This window comes from Sebastes fasciatus, chromosome 5 (assembly GCF_043250625.1).
Source record: "Sebastes fasciatus isolate fSebFas1 chromosome 5, fSebFas1.pri, whole genome shotgun sequence".
NCBI classification, from domain to species: Eukaryota; Metazoa; Chordata; class Actinopteri; order Perciformes; family Sebastidae; genus Sebastes; species Sebastes fasciatus.
Genome location: NC_133799.1, coordinates 30,436,758 through 30,455,451, shown reverse-complemented (window position 1 = coordinate 30,455,451; position 18,694 = coordinate 30,436,758). Strand labels below are relative to the sequence as shown.

The window sequence follows — 18,694 nt, the reverse complement described above, 5'->3', positions numbered from 1 at the left end:
CACAACAGGAATATAATAAACACAGTGATTACATGTTATGAAAATCAACACTGATCAAAATCTATTTTAATAAATCATGTGAAACTGAATTATGGTAATAACATTTGAACATGTCCACAGTGGATGTTATTTTAAGGACTAGTGTTATTGAATGATTCAGCCTGTTTAGTACAAATTGAGTGTACTACTGCTGACAGTTTTTCAGAGCAAATGAGTAGATTTTTAGATAGTTTTAAAAAAAAAGCTTTTGTATTCCATTAAATGTATTTAAGTCTAAAAACATGCAGACACTTGTTGAAACCTGCCTTTAAAGGATACAGCTTAATCAATAAGTGCGTACAGATTTTTTTAAGTAATGCAATACCTACATTTATTTCGGGATTTAGAACCAGTGACGTTCAAAACACTATGGCTCTTGCAGGTTTGCCAGAAACTCCTTTAATTCTCTACACATTCGGTTCCTGCCTTTGGCTGTAATCTTCTCCAGAGTTGTGATGCTGCTCTCATGATAGAAGGATTAATGCGGTATCGCTGCCGCCCTCATGTGATATCGTATTGAACTTTGTTCCTACTTTCGATCGAAGTATAAATATTTAGCGTAGTGGTTGTAAAGGACCTGCTTCTCTCGAGGTTCCAGATCCCTTTCTATCAGTTCCTGATACATCTGCTCGGCTTTACCCTGGCCGTGATTGAATTTTGCATATATATTTGCGAGAGCTATGTTCTTCATAAGTGAAGAATGAGGGTAAAGAGAAATCACCTCCTCATGGAGAGTGATTGCTCTGTCTATCATGCTTTGCTTTGGGCGACTGTCCCTGAAAAACATGATCTTCCATTTGTAACAGAGTGCAGCACATCTCTTCAGATAACGCTCATCTGGATGGTTTTTCAGTGCCTCCTCTGCCAATTCAATGGCCTCATCAACAGAAACATAGTTTCTGTAAACCATCATTAATGGTTTCATACCACTGTAGCTGCTGACGGGATTTCTCAAAACCTTTCTGGCTAACTCTCGTGCTTCATCTTCAATTCTCTCTCCTTTCTTAGCACATTGCTCAAGGTAGTAAGCAGCGAGGTACAAGTTCTCTGGATCCTGTTCTTTGGCGATTCTCACTTTCTCCATCATGTCAGCCTCCAGCTCCGTGTTGCTGTCTTTCAAAGCACTCGCTAACTCTAAGACGTGGCTGGTGTTCCACTCCACCATGTCCGGCTGCATCCTGATGGCTCTCTGGAAGTAATCTGCAGCCAGCTTTTTGTCTGTGCTGAAATTCATCAGGGTCCAGGCTTTTTCAGCGTAGATCTCTGGATGGAGCTCGTCCTGGGATGGAGATGGGTATTTATATGTTTGGATAACCATTGTTCAGCATGTGAGGAAGGAAGGAAAGAAGGAAGGAAGGAAAATATGGATTAAGGAGCATTGAATAGACAGCAAATAAACAAAGTCAGGAAAAATGAATGGTCCAGTAATAAAGAAATAAAATATCCATCCATTTTCCATTCCCTCTCACTAGCAACGTTTTCAAGCTTCTCCTGGGGTATCCCAAGGTGTTCCTAAAACAGATGAGATATATAATCTCCAGGGTGTTCTGGGTCTACCACGGAGTGTCCAACTAGGTGAACGGGAAAACCTCCAAAGGAAGGCGCCCAGGACGCATCCTGATCAGATGTCCAAACCACCTCAACTGGCTGCTTTCTATACAATGTCTGAGCTCACTTACCTTATCTCTGACGTCCGGGCCACACTGCCTGCATGAGCAGTGTGTGCGGAACCTCTTGCTTTTTATTTTGGTGTCCATGTTAACAGGTTAGAGCAGCCACACAGCCCATGTGAGTAGCGCGGCTCGGCATGTATAGAGATCGAGGTGTCGCCTATGTTTTCGCGTGACGAGCGCATTTTTCAGCAAAAATAGACAGTGAAAATGATCTTTTGACACTATATTGACATCATATCAGTAACATTACTAGTTTCAATGTCTATATCTGTACATTACGTCACAGACATAAAAACATTTGTTGTTTCTGTTTCAAAATAAAAGACCTCTAGCATTTTTTTGGACAGAATCCCTTCATTTGTAAACACAAGGCATTTATTCTGAAATATTTGCAGAGCAGTGTTGTGGAAAATGTAGTGATGTGTGCGGCTCCATGAATTAATAGAATACCAGCTTTTAATTGTGGAAATACAGTAGTAATAGCACAAAGTAAAGAAAGGGCTAGTAGCAACGCGGCAGCAGCAACGCTGTCTGTGTGGACACCACAAGCGTGCGAGCCGCAGCTCAGCGACGGAGTCGACATGCGCTGCTCACGCAGGCAGCGTGGCCGGGGCGCAGCGTTGGCGTTAGGGACGGGCCATGGGGGTCCAGGCCCGTCCAAAATGGTCACTGTGCCCCCTCAGCTGAATTCTCTCCTGACAAAAAACTAAACTGAAATAACAGCTAAGCTATAAGTAAAATGAAGTCATTCAGTTTGGTAATGGAAGGACTTAACACTGCAATGCAAAATAAAGCACAAACCAGTGATAGTTTTGCATTTAGGAAACAACTAGGACATGTACTTGGGCTTGATTACATTGTTTTCTATTGGAGTGTCCTAACTGGCTGCGAACAACACGGCGCTGCACAGCGCGGCGTGACGTTTTGTCTGAACTTCTATCGGATACACGGTTCCTATTTTTTACTCATATTGAGAGGAACGGCCGATTAGTTTAGATGAAATGAGCCGAGAAAACCGGGTCAGTTGTCCTGGATGTAAATGAAAATATTAACTTGATTACTGACACTTTTAGCACAGGCATTGACGCTCGCAGTTATATGTACTAAAGTTCACTAGTGAAACTTTATTACGAGCTACCTGTCAAAAAATATAACAGCCACCTCACTAATGGTTCAAATAAAACATGAACACACAGCGCAAAGATACAACTATGGAAACTCTGTGAAATATGAGCCGTCACTACAATATTTCAGTAAGAAGCCTTGTTTTGATCTGCTCCGTTTTTTTTTTTTTTTGTTGTTGTTTTTTCTTAATCTAGCTCAATAGAAAAAAATGAAAGAAAGTAGACCTACAAACCTGGTGCATTAAAGCACAATTAGGAGAGTAAAAAGCAACCTGTGCTCCTCTCACATCTTACTTTTTCTACCTGTTTGGATTATTCTGTTCAGTATTGTGGAATAAAACAATGGACTAATGTTACACTACAGCAGGCTGAGCAGGGACAACAACTGGTGAGAGAAACATCCACATTTAGTCTTTATTAACTTAAATTTTGCTTATAAAGAAATCAGTCAGACTGTTAGATTAATGTGTTGTTTAACTGCCTGTTTATCTCGGCAGCTGTCTGTGCACATTTTGACCCTGGCACGAGCAAGACCGCAGGGCGTGCCTGAGGAGTTATCTGTAGCCTCCTGTACTTCCTCATTTCACTACAGAAACCATAATAAGGTGGCAGCTGGCTGGAGAAGATCACTAGATAACAACCTACTTGCTCTTGGCTATATCATATGTTATTTCCAGTAAATATCACAAATAAAACGTGTGTTTTCTGATAAAAAAAAAAAGTACGAACGTAGGAAGATAACAAGTACTACTAACCCATCTTTGAGGTGGTTACGTCTTCAGCTCCAGTCTGATCTGGAGCTCACAGCTGATATATGTTCCTGGTTTGTTTACATGATGTAACAGAAGTGCAGATTTAACGTATTCAGTGGACAGAGAGCGTCAGATGCGCGATGCACCGCGATAGTCGGACGCTCGCATCCAGTTAGGACACGGTGTTAGTTTATAACCTGTTTTTGTGGACATAACAGCATGTGTATACGTGCGTGCGCGCCTGTGCGCATAAGTGGCAGTATGTATACACCTCTCTGTCAGTTCATTTCTTTCATGAAACATGATAATGTTAAAGATACACTTAATAAAGGCTATATGAGGTGAAAAAAATGCCCCTGGGACACCCCATGGTAGACCCAGAACACCCTGGATATACCCATATTTTCCTTCCTTTCTTCTTTCCGTCTTTCCTTCCTCACATGCTGAACAGTGGTTATCCAAACATAGCACCCTTAAGAGCATATTACTTTAACCTACTGGTGATGTGTTTTAATATTTGTTATTTTTACTCTCCATCAGTGCTGCTCAGAGTCAAACAACACTGGAGTCCAAACTGGAGGCCCTGCAGTGCCACTTCACCTGGGATCTGGACCCCAGCAGGACCAAACTTTTCCAGTATGTATACACCTCTCTGTCAGTTTATTTCTTTCATGAAACATGATAATGTTAAAGATACACTTAATAAAGGCTATATGAGGTGAAAAAAAATGCCTCCCCCCCTGTCAAAGCTGATTGCCCGTCCGCCCCTAATACTCTGGCGCCGATCCTGACCAGACAGTCCATAATGCTTATCTCTACACTCCCTCCCTCATCTCCCTCCCTCTCCTCCTCCCTATGGCCGCCTGGCACAGAGAGATTGGGCCAACCCAGTGTCAATTAAGGATAATAAATGGGCCGATTTACCTGTTTTATGGGCCAAAAAATTAAGAAAAAAAAGACATACGTCGACCCAAAAGGATGTCGGTCCACCGGGAAAACGCCCAGTATGCCAGATGGCCAGTCCAGCCCTAGAGGAGGGGCATTTGCGCATAGAGTCTTGTGTTCAGTCTTAATGCACCTTGACTTTCGTTTCCCAGGAATGGAAACCTACAGCCACATCTGAATAAACTAAAACATGACTCATCAAATTTGTCATGATATTTTGTCTTATGTTGATTTAAAGTTAGAAAGTTATTTTTCTTCTTGAGGAATATGATGCCACACTGAGTGAAATATTCAAACCCAAGATGCCATATTCTTTATGGCTGCAGCATCTTATCAAATGTTAAGGTGACATGTGCATTATTTTATATTTATATGCATTTATATATGTAGTAGCCTATATGTGGACACACTGAGCAGCGGGTATGACGAGCCATCAGTTACCTGGACGCACCTGCATTATGACTCTGCTGTTACCTACTGGTGTAACCAGGTTACTGTTGGGTTACCACTTTACACTAACAGGGAAACACTTTGACACAAAGGCTCGTATTTGATCATTTGTCACCTGTTCACATGTCACCTTGGAGTTATACAACTGCATGTGTGCGATGTTCATCCATGTTGACTTACAAGTTGAAAGCTGTATTTTGATTAACGTCCATCAGCGCCCTGTGTAGTACAGTACTGCAAGATAGTGAAGCCTACATTAATTTCTTGTATAATAACCACCAAAACAAAACAGCTTAAAGATTTCTTAGTGTACATAATATATATTATTAGTATTAATAGTCTATTGTGTACAACTGAGACACAGCTTGACATAATTTATACATACAATCAGTTGCATCTGGCAATAATATTCAAGTTACATCAAATTATCTATAACATTATCAGAGAGTTTTATATTTCACTACTCCAAAGCTTACAGACATTCAAATTACATATAGTGTAGTTCTTATATAAACTTAAAATACAGTGCTATGGAAAAAAAACAATCAACACAACAGGAATATAATAAACACAGTGATTCCATGTAAGTTATGAAAATCAACACTGATCAAAATCTATTTGAATAAATCATGTGATACTGAACTATGGTAATAACATTTGAACATGTCCACAGTGGATGTTATTTAAAGGACTAGTGTTATTGAATGATTCAGCCTGTTTAGTACAGATTGAGTGTACTACTGCTGACAGTTTTTCAGAGCAAATGAGTAGATTTTTAGATAGTTTTTAAAAAAAAGCTTTTGTCTTCCATTAAATGTACTTAAGTCTAAAAACTTGCAGACACTTGTTGAAACCTGCCTTTAAAGGATACAGCTCGTGCTTTTTTTTTGCATTTTGCATTTTGCATTTTTGCATTTTGCATTTGCGTTGTATAGGGCCAAGCTTGACTTCTTGTCTTGCCATGATAAGCAGGTCTTCGCTGTAAGATTCTCACTTCCATTTTAACTTTATTTTAAGAAGTATAGAAGTAGTTTTATATGTAATTAAATTAAAAAGTAAGTAGAGATTATTTTGCAAATCAAATATCTACATTTTTTAGTAGATTCAGAACCAGTCCTGTTAAAAACACTATGGTTTTTTTAGGTTTGCCAGAAACTCCTCTATTTCTCTACACATTTGGTTCCTGCCTTTGTCTTTAATCTTCTTCAGAGTTGTGATGCTGTTCCCACGAAAGGAGGATTGATGCGTTTTACGAAAACGTAATCGTAGAGTTCAATTTAGGAACTGCAGTGGAGTCATTAGCACCACTACTGCCTTACACTCATGCAGCTGAAGATGGTGAGATTACCTACCATGTACAGTCTCTTGCTAGTGTGTACACCCAGGAAATTGGGAATACCACCACTAAGTCATATCTTGCTGAACTTGAAGGGCTTGCAAAGTTAAGTGGGATAGATTATGCTGATTCCCAGGAAAAGTCCCCAGACCTACCCATGAAGCGGACTATGATTCCTGGCGGTCTAATGTTGAACTTGTCATGACTGATCCTGGCATATCATATCTTCATCGGTCTAGAAGAATACTGGAAAGCCTCTTACCTCCAGCTGCTGATGTGGTCAAACACTTGAGCTCTAGTAGCTTGCCTGCTGCTTATCTCCAGTTGCTAGATTCTGCTTATGGAACAGTTCAAGATGGCGATGAGCTGTATGCCAAATTCCTGGATACGTTTCAAGACGCTGGTGAGAAACCATCTGCATACCTGCAGCGCCTTCAAGTAGCATTAAACCTAGCTGTGAAAAGAGGCGGTGTTTCAAGTGAAGAAGTCGACAAACATCTTCTCACAGTTTTGCAGGGGATGCTGGGATAATTCTCTTCTGACTGAACTCCAGTTGAAGCAAAAGAGAACAAACCCACCATCATTTGAGCTACTATTACTGTTATGCACAGAGGAAGATCGTCATGCAGCCAAAGCCATGCGCATGAGACAGTATCTAGGAGCTACAAAGCAGAAAGCAACATCTTATGTACAAACTGCATACGGTTGTGAGGAAGAAAAAGGCACATGTGCTGCACTAACTACACTTACCAAAGAGCTTAGTAGACAAGTGGCAGAGATCCAAAATCAATTAGCAACATTGACAACAAAGCAACAGAAGAAGAGAGCCTCCAATTTCAATGGAGCTCATAACCACAAACCAAGTGAGAAACAGAAATCTGAAAAACTGTTGAAAGAACCTTTGCGGGAAATAATCAGAAATCAGAGCTCTAAGCCAAAACCATGGTACTGCTTCCTATGTGGCGAAGATAGGCACATCAAACCCAATTGCGACAGCGACCCGAACCCAGTTTTGGTTGCAGAGAAAAGAAAGCTGTTGAAAGAACGGCAAAGGAAACGGGAACTGGAAAACCCTACAGCAGCAACTCAACAGTTAAACTAGACACAGTCTCTGTTACGGGACAAACAGGGACTGTAGCTGGTCAATCTTGTCCCGCTAAAAATAAGCGTAAACAATGTGCTAAAGTTAAACAGTCCTACACGAAGAAACCAGTCTACAAACTGCCCAAAGGGTTGGTAGGATCTAAATGCACAGCTCTTGTCAAAATAGCTGGTGTAGATTGTAGTTGCCTTCTGGATACAGGGTCTCAAGTGACTACCGTTCCAGAATCATTCTACAAACAGAACTTTTCCAATCAAGACATCAAACCACTCAATGATCTTTTAGAGGTTGAAGGTGCAGCTGGTCAATCTGTCCCTTATCTAGGGTACATAGAGATGGCTGTCACATTCCCCAAAGACTTTCTTGAAGTTGACATCGAAATACCCACCCTTGCTCTTGTTGTTCCTAATGTACACCCTGATAGCCAGTCACCAGTGTTGATAGGAACAAACACACTTGATGTCCTGTACGAGAGGTAATAATAATAATAATAATAATAATAATACCTTTTATTTAGTGGCGCCTTTCTGGACACCCAAGGACACCTTACAAAAATCAGTTAAAACGTTGACAGATAAAATAATCTAAAAACAACAGGACATGTACAGACACATAGGATGGGTGATGATGAGTGCTAGAGTGAGTATGCCAGTTTAAACAGGTGGGTTTTCAGGAGGGATTTGAATGATGTGATATTGTCAGACTGCCGGATGTGTGGGGGGAGTGAGTTCCAGAGCCTGGGAGCAGAGCAGCTGAATGCCCTGGCTCCCATGGTGCTGAGGCGTGGGGTGGGGGTGGTCAGGAGTCCGGCTGATGATGAGCGGAGGGAACGGGAGGGAGTGTACTCCTGGAGGAGGTCTGTGAGGTAGGTGGGGGCGAGGTTATGGAGGGCTTTGTAGGTGAGCAGAAGGTTTTTGTAATCGATCCGGGATTTAACAGGGAGCCAGTGCAGCTGGATGAGGATGGGGGTGATGTGGTCGGAGGACTTGGTGCGAGTGATGATCCGGGCGGCAGAGTTCTGAATGATTTGGAGTCTGTTGAGTAATTTGATGGGAATGCCAGAGAGGACAGCGTTGCAATAGTCAATCCGGGATGTAACAAATGAGTGAACCAGGATTTCAGTGCTGGAGTGGGACAGGGATGGGCGGAGTCTAGAGATGTTGCGGAGGTGGAAGAAGGCAGTCCGGGTGATGTTTTTTATGTGGGATGAAAAAGAGAGTGTGCTGTCCAGGGTGACCCCAAGACTCTTGACATGGGTGGAGAACGGTACTGGGAAGCCATCAATGGTGATGTTTTGAGCAGTGGTGTGTTGAGTTTTGGAGATGTTGTTCTTGGAGCCGATGAGCAGGGCCTCGGTTTTATGGCTGTTGAGTTGTAAAAAGTTCCTGCTCATCCAGCTACTCAGACATTAAGACCCCGAACCATCAACCGGGTCCTTACGGTTACAGGGCAGTACTGAACACACTTGAGCTAAGACAAAAACAGACCAGAGATGGCAGTGTAGGTTTAGTCAAAATGGTAGGGAAGACCAGTGCTGTCATTCCCGCAGGCCACACTGTTGTTCTTGAGGGATCAGCCAACGTTCATAACCTCTCTGCAGACAAAGTGGTTATTTTGGAACATCCCACACAGTCATCATTGCCTGGTGGCCTTTGTGTAAAAAGTTGTCTGATCACACTTCCTGCTAAAGCACCGCATAAAGTGCCTGTTGTGATAAAAAATTAATCAGAACAGGATGTCACAATCCCACCCACCTGTCATCGCTGAACTAGGAGCTTTTCACAGCATCCTATCACAACACAGTGTGATCAATGCCGCTGATCCAGAGAAACCCTCAAAGTCAGACTTGAGCTTTAACTTTGGCAATTATCCAATACCACCAGAGTGGAAAGAGCGTGTAACCAAAACGCTGAATGAAATGCCTGAAGTTTTCGCTCACCATGATTTAGATTTTGGATGCACTGACAAGGTGAGCCATCATATCAAACTACATGATGAGACTCCCTTTAAACATCGGCCTAGGCCCATACATCCTCAAGACATCGAGGCAGTGCGAAAACATCTAAAGGATTTGCTGGATGCAGGCGTGATAAGAGAGTCTGAATCGCCGTATTCTTCCCCCATTGTGGTTGTAAGGAAACGCAATAATGATGTTCGCCTGTGCATCGACTACCGGAAGCTCAATCTGCAAACGGTAAAAGATGCCTATGCTCTACCTAACCTGGAAGAGACTTTTTCAGCACTAACAGGGTCCAAGTGGTTCACTGTGCTCGACCTTAAGTCTGGTTATTATCAGATTGAGGTTGGCGAAGCTGACAAAGCCAAGACAGCATTTGTCACTCCATTAGGATTCTGGGAGTTCAACCGCATGCCGCAGGGCATAACGAATGCGCCTAGTACCTTCCAGAGACTCATGGAAAAATGTGCAGGAGATATGAACTTAAAGGAAGTTCTGGTCTTCTTGGATGACCTCATCATTTTTTCCAAGACTCTGGAAGAGCATGAGAGTAGGTTAATGCGAGTACTCACCCGTCTCAAGGAGTATGGACTTAAGTTGTCCCCTGAGAAGTGCAAGTTTTTTCAGACAAGTGTACGATATCTTGGACACGTAGTGTCAGAGAATGGCGTTGAGACAGATTCAGAAAAGGTCCAAGCATTGAAAACCTGGCCAATTCCCCAAAACATTTCTCGGCTTCTCAGGCTATTACCGCCGATTTATCAAAGACTATGCAGCCATAGTCAGGCCACTTAATGATCTGACCCGTGGATATCCACCACTCCACAAAAGTTCAAAGGTCAAGTTTCACGACTATCTATATGGAAATCACTTTACTGTTGTCACAGACAGTAACCCTTTGACATATATACTCACCTCTGCGAAGCTAGATGCCACCGGTTATAGATGGCTTGCAGCTCTGTCTAACTACTCTTTTAAACTCCAGTATCGGGCAGGCAAGCAAAACCTGGATGCTGATGGCCTCTCCAGACGGCCACATGGAGAACTTCTTGACGATGCCCAGTCTAAGAAAGAGCAAGAGCGCATAGCTCGCTTCACTCAATGTCATTTATCTGATGCAGAGACTCAAGAAGTGGTGAACCAGGATGTAGTCAAAGCAATCTGTGAAAGTCATCTTGTTGGAGTTGCAGATAACCACTGTTCCAGCAACTGTGGTATCCCTCTAGTTGAGTCTCTTACGGTCTCTGCAGATGCTATTCCAGCAAGCTATGTTACAGAGGACCAGCATGGCTTACCAGTCATTCCTTCCCTGTCTCACTCTGAGCCTAAAGAGAAGCAGAGAGCTGATTCGACTATCAGAGAGGTGATCGCACAGATGGAACTTGGTGAAAAAATACCTCCAACTGTGCGTAGAGAACTTCCCGAGCTCCCTCTCCTGCTAAGGGAATGGAATCGATTGGAGCTACATGATTAGGTGTTATACCGAAAGAGACAGGATGGAGACCAGGTTACATATCAACTAGTTCTACCTGAAGAACTCAGAGCATCAGTGTTGCAAAGTTTGCACAATGATATGGGCCATATGGGCATTGACAGGACTCTAGATCTTGTCAGAACTAGATTTTACTGGCCACGACTGTCTGTAGATGTGGAGCACAAAGTAAAGACATGTGACCACTGTATACGCAGAAAAAGTCTTCCTGAAAAAGCAGCGTCCCTGGTAACCATAAAGACTACAAGACCACTACAGTTAGTATGTATGGATTTCCTGTCGCTCGAGCCTGATAGTAGCAACACTAAGGATATCCTTGTACTGACTGACCATTTCACAAAGTTTGCAATCGCTGTTCCCACATCTAATCAGAAAGCAAGGACAGTTGCCAAGTGTTTGTGGGATAACTTTATTGTCTGTTATGGTATACCTGAACGGTTGCACAGCGACCAAGGGCCTGATTTTGAATCTAAACTGATCAAGGAGCTATGTGAAGTCGCAGGTATTCAGAAGATCAGAACTACCCCATACCACCCACGTGGTAACCCTGTCGAAAGATTCAACAGAACATTGTTAGGCATGTTAGGAACATTGGAGAACAAACAAAAGTCACATTGCAAGGAGTTTGTAAAACCCTTAGTGCATGCCTACAATTGTACACGTAATGACGTAACAGGGTTCACTCCGTATGAGTTAATGTTCGGGCGTAAACCCTGACTGCCGTTCGACCTAGCTTATGGGTTGCCCTTGAAAGAAGATCAGCAGAAATCTCATTCCCAGTATGTACTGAACCTCAGATCTCGCTTAGAAGAGAGCTACCAATTGGCTTCTCGAAATGCCCAGAAAGTAGCAGAGAGAAACAAGACTAGATTTGATGGAAAAGTGACTGCATCAGGCCTTGAAATAGGAGACAGGGTCTTAGTAAGAAACGTACGCTTACGTGGCAAGCACAAACTTGCCGATAAGTGGGAAGCAAATGTCCACATTGTAGTCAAACGTGCTGGAGACCTCCCAGTCAACACTGTAAGGCCAGAAAACAGAGAGGGTCCCACACGGACATTACATCATGATCTCCTGCTTCAATGTAGTTTCCTCCCTGCGACAGCAGAGGAAGAGCCTCCTCAGCCCAAACCTGTCCGTAGGCCAAAAACACGTCAGACAGCACGTGTTAGTGAAACCGACGCTGATGATTCAAGTGATCCGGAGGATGAACTTTTAGTCCACTGGTTCCGTGAACCTCCTTGTCAGAGCACCACTATATTACCTGCTGTCCACGACCACCCAAACAGGAGGAGAGAGGGGACTACTAAGACAAATCCTGATCTCAACTCTGACTCCCTGCTGGAATCCACTTCCGTCCATCAGTCACTTGAAGAACCTCATTCCCCTGAAATCCCAGATACTGAGGAAAAGGACGTGATGGATCCTGCTGATGCGGAGGGCCCAGCTCAGATAATCTCAATTGAAGGCGAGACTCTGCCTGATCACTTACCTCAGGAAAACCTACCTGACGAAGTAAATGTCTCAGCAGAACCTGCAAATCCAAGTCTATCTAAACCACCTGGTGAGTCTGTTGATGTCCTAAACACGTCTTCTGATGAGTCATGTCACACATCTGAAGTATCTGGAGGTGAGGAGAGCTATCAAGGACAAAACATTGTTTCTGAAGAGATGGAAATCAGAGAACACCAAAATGTTAATGTAGACACAACCAATGAACTACGAGACCGTCAACATGATACTGCTGAAACGCAGGAAGCTGAAAGCTTGCTCAGACGATCACAAAGACACAGAGAGAGACCTAAGAGATTTCATTATCCTCAGATAGGGAACCCTTTAATCTCTTTTGTACAAGCTCTTTTCCAAGGTCTAATTGATAGTGAGTGATGTTTTGGACGAGATTAATGGTCCTGATTCAGTTCCTGGTCAAACACCCCCTGTAGTGACTACACAGGCAGGCTAGACAGTACTACTCAAACGCTAGAGGACACTGTGAGGAGAGGAGCTGCTGCTGAACGGTAAAAATATAGCTCAGATAAAGTTGTAAACACAATATAACGTTGTCAAACCATAATGGTAACATTCTGTACTCTGTTATAAGCTCATAGATGTGTGTGTGAGAGAAGCCCTGCTCACTGAAAGCTGCTGAGCGACACAGAGAAACTCCCGAATTGGTGAGTCACTGTAATAAATAAGTGCTGAGCCACGATGCTGTGCCACGATATGCTAAGCTAACAAGTTCAAATGAAAAGGCCCAGAGTTAACAGACTTAGCATTAAGCTATGAACAGTGCATTTAGCTAAATGTTGTAGAGCTCAACTGAATTAAAGCTGCACTGGGAAGAATATAAAATGTGACATAACGAGTGTTTAATTGCTCAATGTTTCTCTGGCTAGTAAAGCTACAGAACTGTTTAATACTGAAGCAACATGAGTTATGTTTTGTCAGGTATTTTATTTCATGGTATAGTCTATTTGATTTAAATAAAAAGACAGACATATAAGAAGGAAATAGTAATGTGTCAGGTTTACACTGTATCATTTATAATTCATGTAATATTATTTGTTTTAATTTAAAAAGTATGTTAAGTTAAGATAGTCTCATTTTACCACAGTTTCATTTATAATTCATGCACTGTGAAGGTTATTTAAAATATGTTGATTGTAAAATCTACATTATATGAATATATGTTGTAGAACTTAAAGGAATTATTAATTCCTGATGAATCAGAAATGCAATTGATTCATGAACAATTCTGGCCATGTCAATAACTGCAGGTCAGGTTTTTTGTAGAGATTCAAAGTTGATGGCGAGCTAACCCAGACGAGACCTCTAGATCCTGGATTGAAGAGCCCAGAGCCAAGAATTGTCAACCTTGCCCCTTTTCTGCCACGGTGGTAGTGTAAACATCACAACCTGTACACGGCTACACCACCCTTTACCCTCAACTCCCAGCATCCCGTACACAACCTCAAACCCCAGACTCTGACTTAACCCTTTTTTTTGACTTGACTTGGAAAACATTTACCCTCTTCGTGCTCCCTGAAACACATTCCCTGTGCCGGTGAAAGGACTGAGTGTTAACCATCACACTGGTTAAAGTGAATGGACTGAATATTCATATTATGGATATGGTGTGTTGTGATGCCTTGGTAACAATGTCTATTACTGGAATAGTTAATATTGAATAATTGTAAGGTTGAAACGAGTTGAGAAGTGATAATATTGAACCGGGTTATTGTTTTAATATTGTTACTCATTGAATGTTGGATCCAAATATTGAGAATTGAGATTTTGAGTTATTGATATTAGGGTGCACCCAGTTAGAAAAAATAGTTGGTAACAACTCAGTGGTTGAAACCCTGAGTGTGACAAAAGAAATATTTCATTGCTGAGTTGAAACTGAAGAATCTTTGTGCAATTTATCTGTATACTGAACTCACGGGTATTCATTTTATTTTGTTTGTTATTTTCTAAAATACAAGGTACCAGTGCATAGCTTTTTGTCTACCGTGGTCATTTGATATTGCAAATAACTTTTTCTGCCTCCTGTTCGAGTTTGGTATCTTCTGATTCTAGTCAAGTATAATTATAGTGATAGGAGCTGTGTGCTACACCTGCTTTTCTGGAGGTTTCAGATTCCTTTCTAGCAGTTCCTGATACATCTGCTCAGCTTTAGCCTGGCCGTGATTGGATTTTGCATATATATTTGCGAGAGCTATTTCCTTCATAAGTGAAGAATGAGGGTAAAGAGAAATCACCTCCTCATGGAGAGTGATTGCTCTGTCTATCATGCTTTGCTTTGGGCGACTGTCACTAAAAAAAATGATCTTCCATTTGTGACAGAGTGCAGCACATCTCTTCAGATAACGCTCATCTGGATGGTTTTCCAGAGCCTCCTCTGCCAATTCAATGGCCTCATCAATAGAAACATAGTTTCTGTAAACCCTTATTAATGGTTTAATACCACTGTAGCTGTTGATGGGATTTCTCAAAACCCTTCTGGCTAACTCTCGTGCTTCATCTTCAATTCTCTCTCCTTTCTTAGCACATTGCTCAAGGTAGTAAGCAGCGAGGTACAAGTTCTCTGGATCCTGTTCCTTGGCGATTCTCACTTTCTCCAACATGTCAGCCTCCAGCCCCGTGTTGCTGTGTTTAAAAGCTCTCGCTAACACTAAGACGTGGCTGGTGTTCCACTCCACCATGTCCGGCTGCATGTTGATGGCTCTCTGGAAGTAATCTGCAGCCAGCTGCCTTTTATCTCCGCTGAACTTCATCAGGGTCCAGGCTTTTTCAGCGTAGATCTCTGGATGGAGCTCGTCCTGGGATGGAGATGGGTATTTATTCATCAGGGCTTCGATCTTTGTCAGGTAAGCCTGACTCTCTGCTTGGTCTCCCAGGTGGTGGTTCAGCCAAGCCAGGTTCCCGTAGTTCACCACTAACCAGGGACCCTCATCTGCACTTCTCATCTGGCGGAAGGCCTCTGCAGCCTTGTTGAACAAACTCTGGGCGTCTTCAGTCAACCCCAGCTTGTATTGAATGAACCCCCGAAGGTTGTAAATGTGACCCAGCCAGCTGTTTCCCTCCTCTGTGCCGATGTCCTCGAACTTTTCCTTGCGACGTAGAAGTACGGACCTGCTGGAGTCCAGATCCCAGGTGAAGTGGCACTGCAGGGACTCCAGTGTAGTTTCACTCTGAGCAGCACTGATGGAGAATATGAATAACAAATATTAAAACACATCATCATTATGTTAATATAATATGCTCTTAAGGGTGCTCTGTTTGGATAACCACTGTTCAGCATGTGAGGAAGGAAGGACGGAAAGAAGAAAGGAAGGAAGAAAGGAAGGAAGAAAGGAAGGAAGGAAAATATGGATTAAGGAGCATTGAATAGACAGCAAATAAAGAAAGTCTGGAAAAATTAATGGGCCAGTAATAAGGAAATAAAACATCCATCCATTTTCCATTCCCTCTCACTAGTAACTTTTTCCATCTCCTCCTGGGGTATCCCGAGGTGTTCCCAAGACAGATGAGATATATATTCTCCAGGGTGTTCTGGGTCTACCACGGGGTGTCCAACTATTTTAACTGGAAAACCTCCAAAGGAAGGCGCCCAGGACGCATCCTGATCAGATGTCCAAACCACCTCACCTTGCTACTTTCTACACGATGTCTGAGCTCACTTACCTTATATCTGACGTCCAGGCCACACTGCCTGCATGAGCAGTGTGTGCGGAACGTCTTGCTTTTTATTTTGGTGCCCATGTTAACAGGTTAGAGCAGCCACACAGCCCATGTGAGTAGCGCGGCTCGGCACGTATAGAGATCGAGGTGTCGCCTATGTTTTCGCGTGACGAGCGCATTTTTCAGCAAAAATAGAGTGAAAATGATCTTTTGACAATATATTGACATCATATCAGTAACATTACTAGTTTCAATGTCTATATCTGTACATTACGTCACAGACATGAAAACACTTGATGTTTCTGTTTCAAAATAAAAGACCTCTAGCATTTTTTTGGACAGAATCCCTTCATTTGTAAACACAAGGCATTGATTCTGAAATATTTGCAGAGCAGTGTTGTGGAAAATGTAGTGAGGTGTGCGGCTCCATGAATTAATAGAGTACCAGCTTTTAATTGTGGAAATACGGTAGTAATAGCACAAAGTAAAGAAAGGGCTAGCAGTAGCAACGCAGCAGCAGCAACGCTGTCTGTGTGGACACCACAAGCATGTGAGCCGCAGCAGCTCAGCAACGGAGTCGACATGCGCTGCTCACGCAGGCAGTGTGGCTGGGGCGCAGCGTCGGCGTTAGGGACGGGCCATGGGGGTCCAGGCCCGTCCAAAATGGTCACTGTGCCCCCTCAGCTGAATTCTCTCCTGACAAAAAACTAAACTGAAATAACAGCTAAGCTATAAGTAAAATGAAGTCATTCAGTTTGGTAATGGAAGGACTTAACACTGCAATGCAAAACAAAGCACAAAACAGTGATAGTTTTATATTTAGGAAACAACTAGGACATGTACTTGGGCTTGATTACATTGTTTTCTATTGGAGTGTCCTAACTGGCTGCGAACAACACGGCGCTGCACAGCGCGGCGTGACGTTTTGTCTGAACTTCTATCGGATACACGGTTCCTATTTTTTCCCGTCACTCATATTGAGAGGAACGGCCGATTAGTTTAGATAAAATGAGCCGAGAAAACCGGGTCAGTTGTCCTGGATGTAAATGAAAATATTAACTTGATTACTGACACTTTCAGCACAGGCATTGACGCTCGCAGTTATATGTACTAAAGTTCACTAGTGAAACTTTATTACGAGCTACCTGTCAAAAAATATAACAGCCACCTCACTAATGGCTCAAAAGAACACAAACACACGGCGCAAAGATACAACTATGGAAACTCTGTGAAATATGAGCCGTCACTACAATATTTCAGTAAGAAGCCTCGTTCTGATCCGCTCCGTTTGCGTTTTTTTTTTTTTTTTCTTAATCTAGCTCAATAGAAAAAAATGAAAGAAAGTAGACCTACAGACCTGGTGCATTAAAGCACAATTAGGACCAAGAGAGTAAAAAGCAACCTGTGCTCCTCTCACATCTTACTTTTTCTACCTGTTTGGATTATTCTGTTCAGTATTGTGGAATAAAACAATGGACTAATGTTACACTACAGCAGGCTGAGCAGGGACAACAACTGGTGAGAGAAACATCCACATTTAGTCTTTATTAACTTAAATTTTGCTTATAAAGAAATCAGTCAGACTGTTAGATTAATGTGTTGTTTAACTGCCTGTTTATCTCGGCAGCTGTCTGTGTGCACATTTTGACCCTGGCACGAGCAAGACGCAGGGCGTGCCTGAGGAGTTATCTGTAGCCTCCAGTACTTCCTCATTTCACTACAGAAACCATAATAAGGTGGCAGCTGGCTGGAGAAGATCACTAGATAACAACCTACTTGCTCTTGGCTATATCATATGTTATTTCCAGTAAATATCACAAATAAAACGTGTGTTTTCTGATAAAAAAAAAAGTACGAACGTAGGAAGATAACAAGTTCTACTAACCCATCTTTGAGGTGGTTACGTCTTCAGCTCCAGTCTGATCTGGAGCTCACAGCTGATATATGTTCCTGGTTTGTTTACATGATGTAACAGAAGTGCAGATTTAACGTATTCAGTGGACAGAGAGCGTCAGATGCGCGATGCAGCGCGATAGTCGGACGCTCGCATCCAGTTAGGACACGGTGTTAGTTTATAACCTGTTTTTGTGGACATAACAGCATGTGTATACGTGCGTGCGCGCCTGTGCGCATAAGTGGCAGTATGTATACACCTCTCTGTCAGTTTATTTCTTTCATGAAACATGATAATGTTAAAGATACACTTAATAAAGGCTATATGAGGTGAAAAAAATACCCCTGGGACACCCCATGGTAGACCCAGAACACCCTGGAGATTATATATCTCATCTGTCTTGAGAAGCTTGAAAACGTTGCTAGTGAAAAGGAATGGAAAATGGATGGATGTTTTATTTCTTTATTACTGGACCATTCATTTTTCCTGACTTTGTTTATTTGCTGTCTATTCAATGCTCCTTAATCCATATTTTCCTTCCTTTCTTCTTTCCGTCCTTCCTTCCTCACATGCTGTACAGTGGTTATCCAAACATAGCACCCTTAAGAGCATATTATATTAACATAGTGGTGATGTGTTTTAATATTTGTTATTTTTACTCTCCATCAGTGCTGCTCAGAGTCAAACAACACTGGTGTCCAAACTGGAGGCCCTGCAGTGCCACTTCACCTGGGATCTGGACCCCA

At 42.4% G+C, this 18,694-nt stretch overlaps 3 protein-coding genes across 3 annotated transcripts in view; all 3 read right to left on the bottom strand.

Moving 5' to 3' along the window:
- orc1 (origin recognition complex, subunit 1) overlaps positions 1 to 18,694 on the bottom strand; it is a 303,843-nt gene that overhangs the window by 145,341 nt on the left and 139,808 nt on the right. The window lies entirely within an intron of this gene.
- Positions 237 to 1,647, bottom strand: LOC141768247 (interferon-induced protein with tetratricopeptide repeats 1-like). The gene has a single exon (XM_074636352.1). It carries the CDS (start codon positions 1,355 to 1,357, stop codon positions 569 to 571), a length of 789 nt encoding a protein of 262 aa, XP_074492453.1. The 5' UTR covers positions 1,358 to 1,647; the 3' UTR covers positions 237 to 568.
- LOC141768496 (interferon-induced protein with tetratricopeptide repeats 1-like) lies at positions 6,021 to 18,306 on the bottom strand. The gene is made up of 5 exons (XM_074636826.1): positions 18,302 to 18,306; positions 14,486 to 15,574; positions 11,811 to 11,891; positions 10,385 to 10,442; positions 6,021 to 6,216 (listed from the first exon to the last, which is right to left on the bottom strand). The coding sequence occupies exons 1-5, from the start codon at positions 18,304 to 18,306 to the stop codon at positions 6,112 to 6,114; spliced, it is 1,338 nt and encodes a 445-aa protein (XP_074492927.1). The 3' UTR covers positions 6,021 to 6,111.

Coding starts and splice junctions, on each gene's coding strand:
- LOC141768247 (XM_074636352.1), bottom strand. CDS start 1,357: ATGGTTATCCAAACATATAAATACCCATCTCCATCCCAGGACGAGCTC.
- LOC141768496 (XM_074636826.1), bottom strand. Junction 11,892..14,485: donor AAACCTCCAGAAAAGCAGGT/GTAGCACACAGC, acceptor CTGGCCTTACAG/TGTTGACTGGGAGGTCTCCA. Junction 10,443..11,810: donor GGCAAGTTTGTGCTTGCCAC/GTAAGCGTACGT, acceptor GCTCTTTCTTAG/ACTGGGCATCGTCAAGAAGT.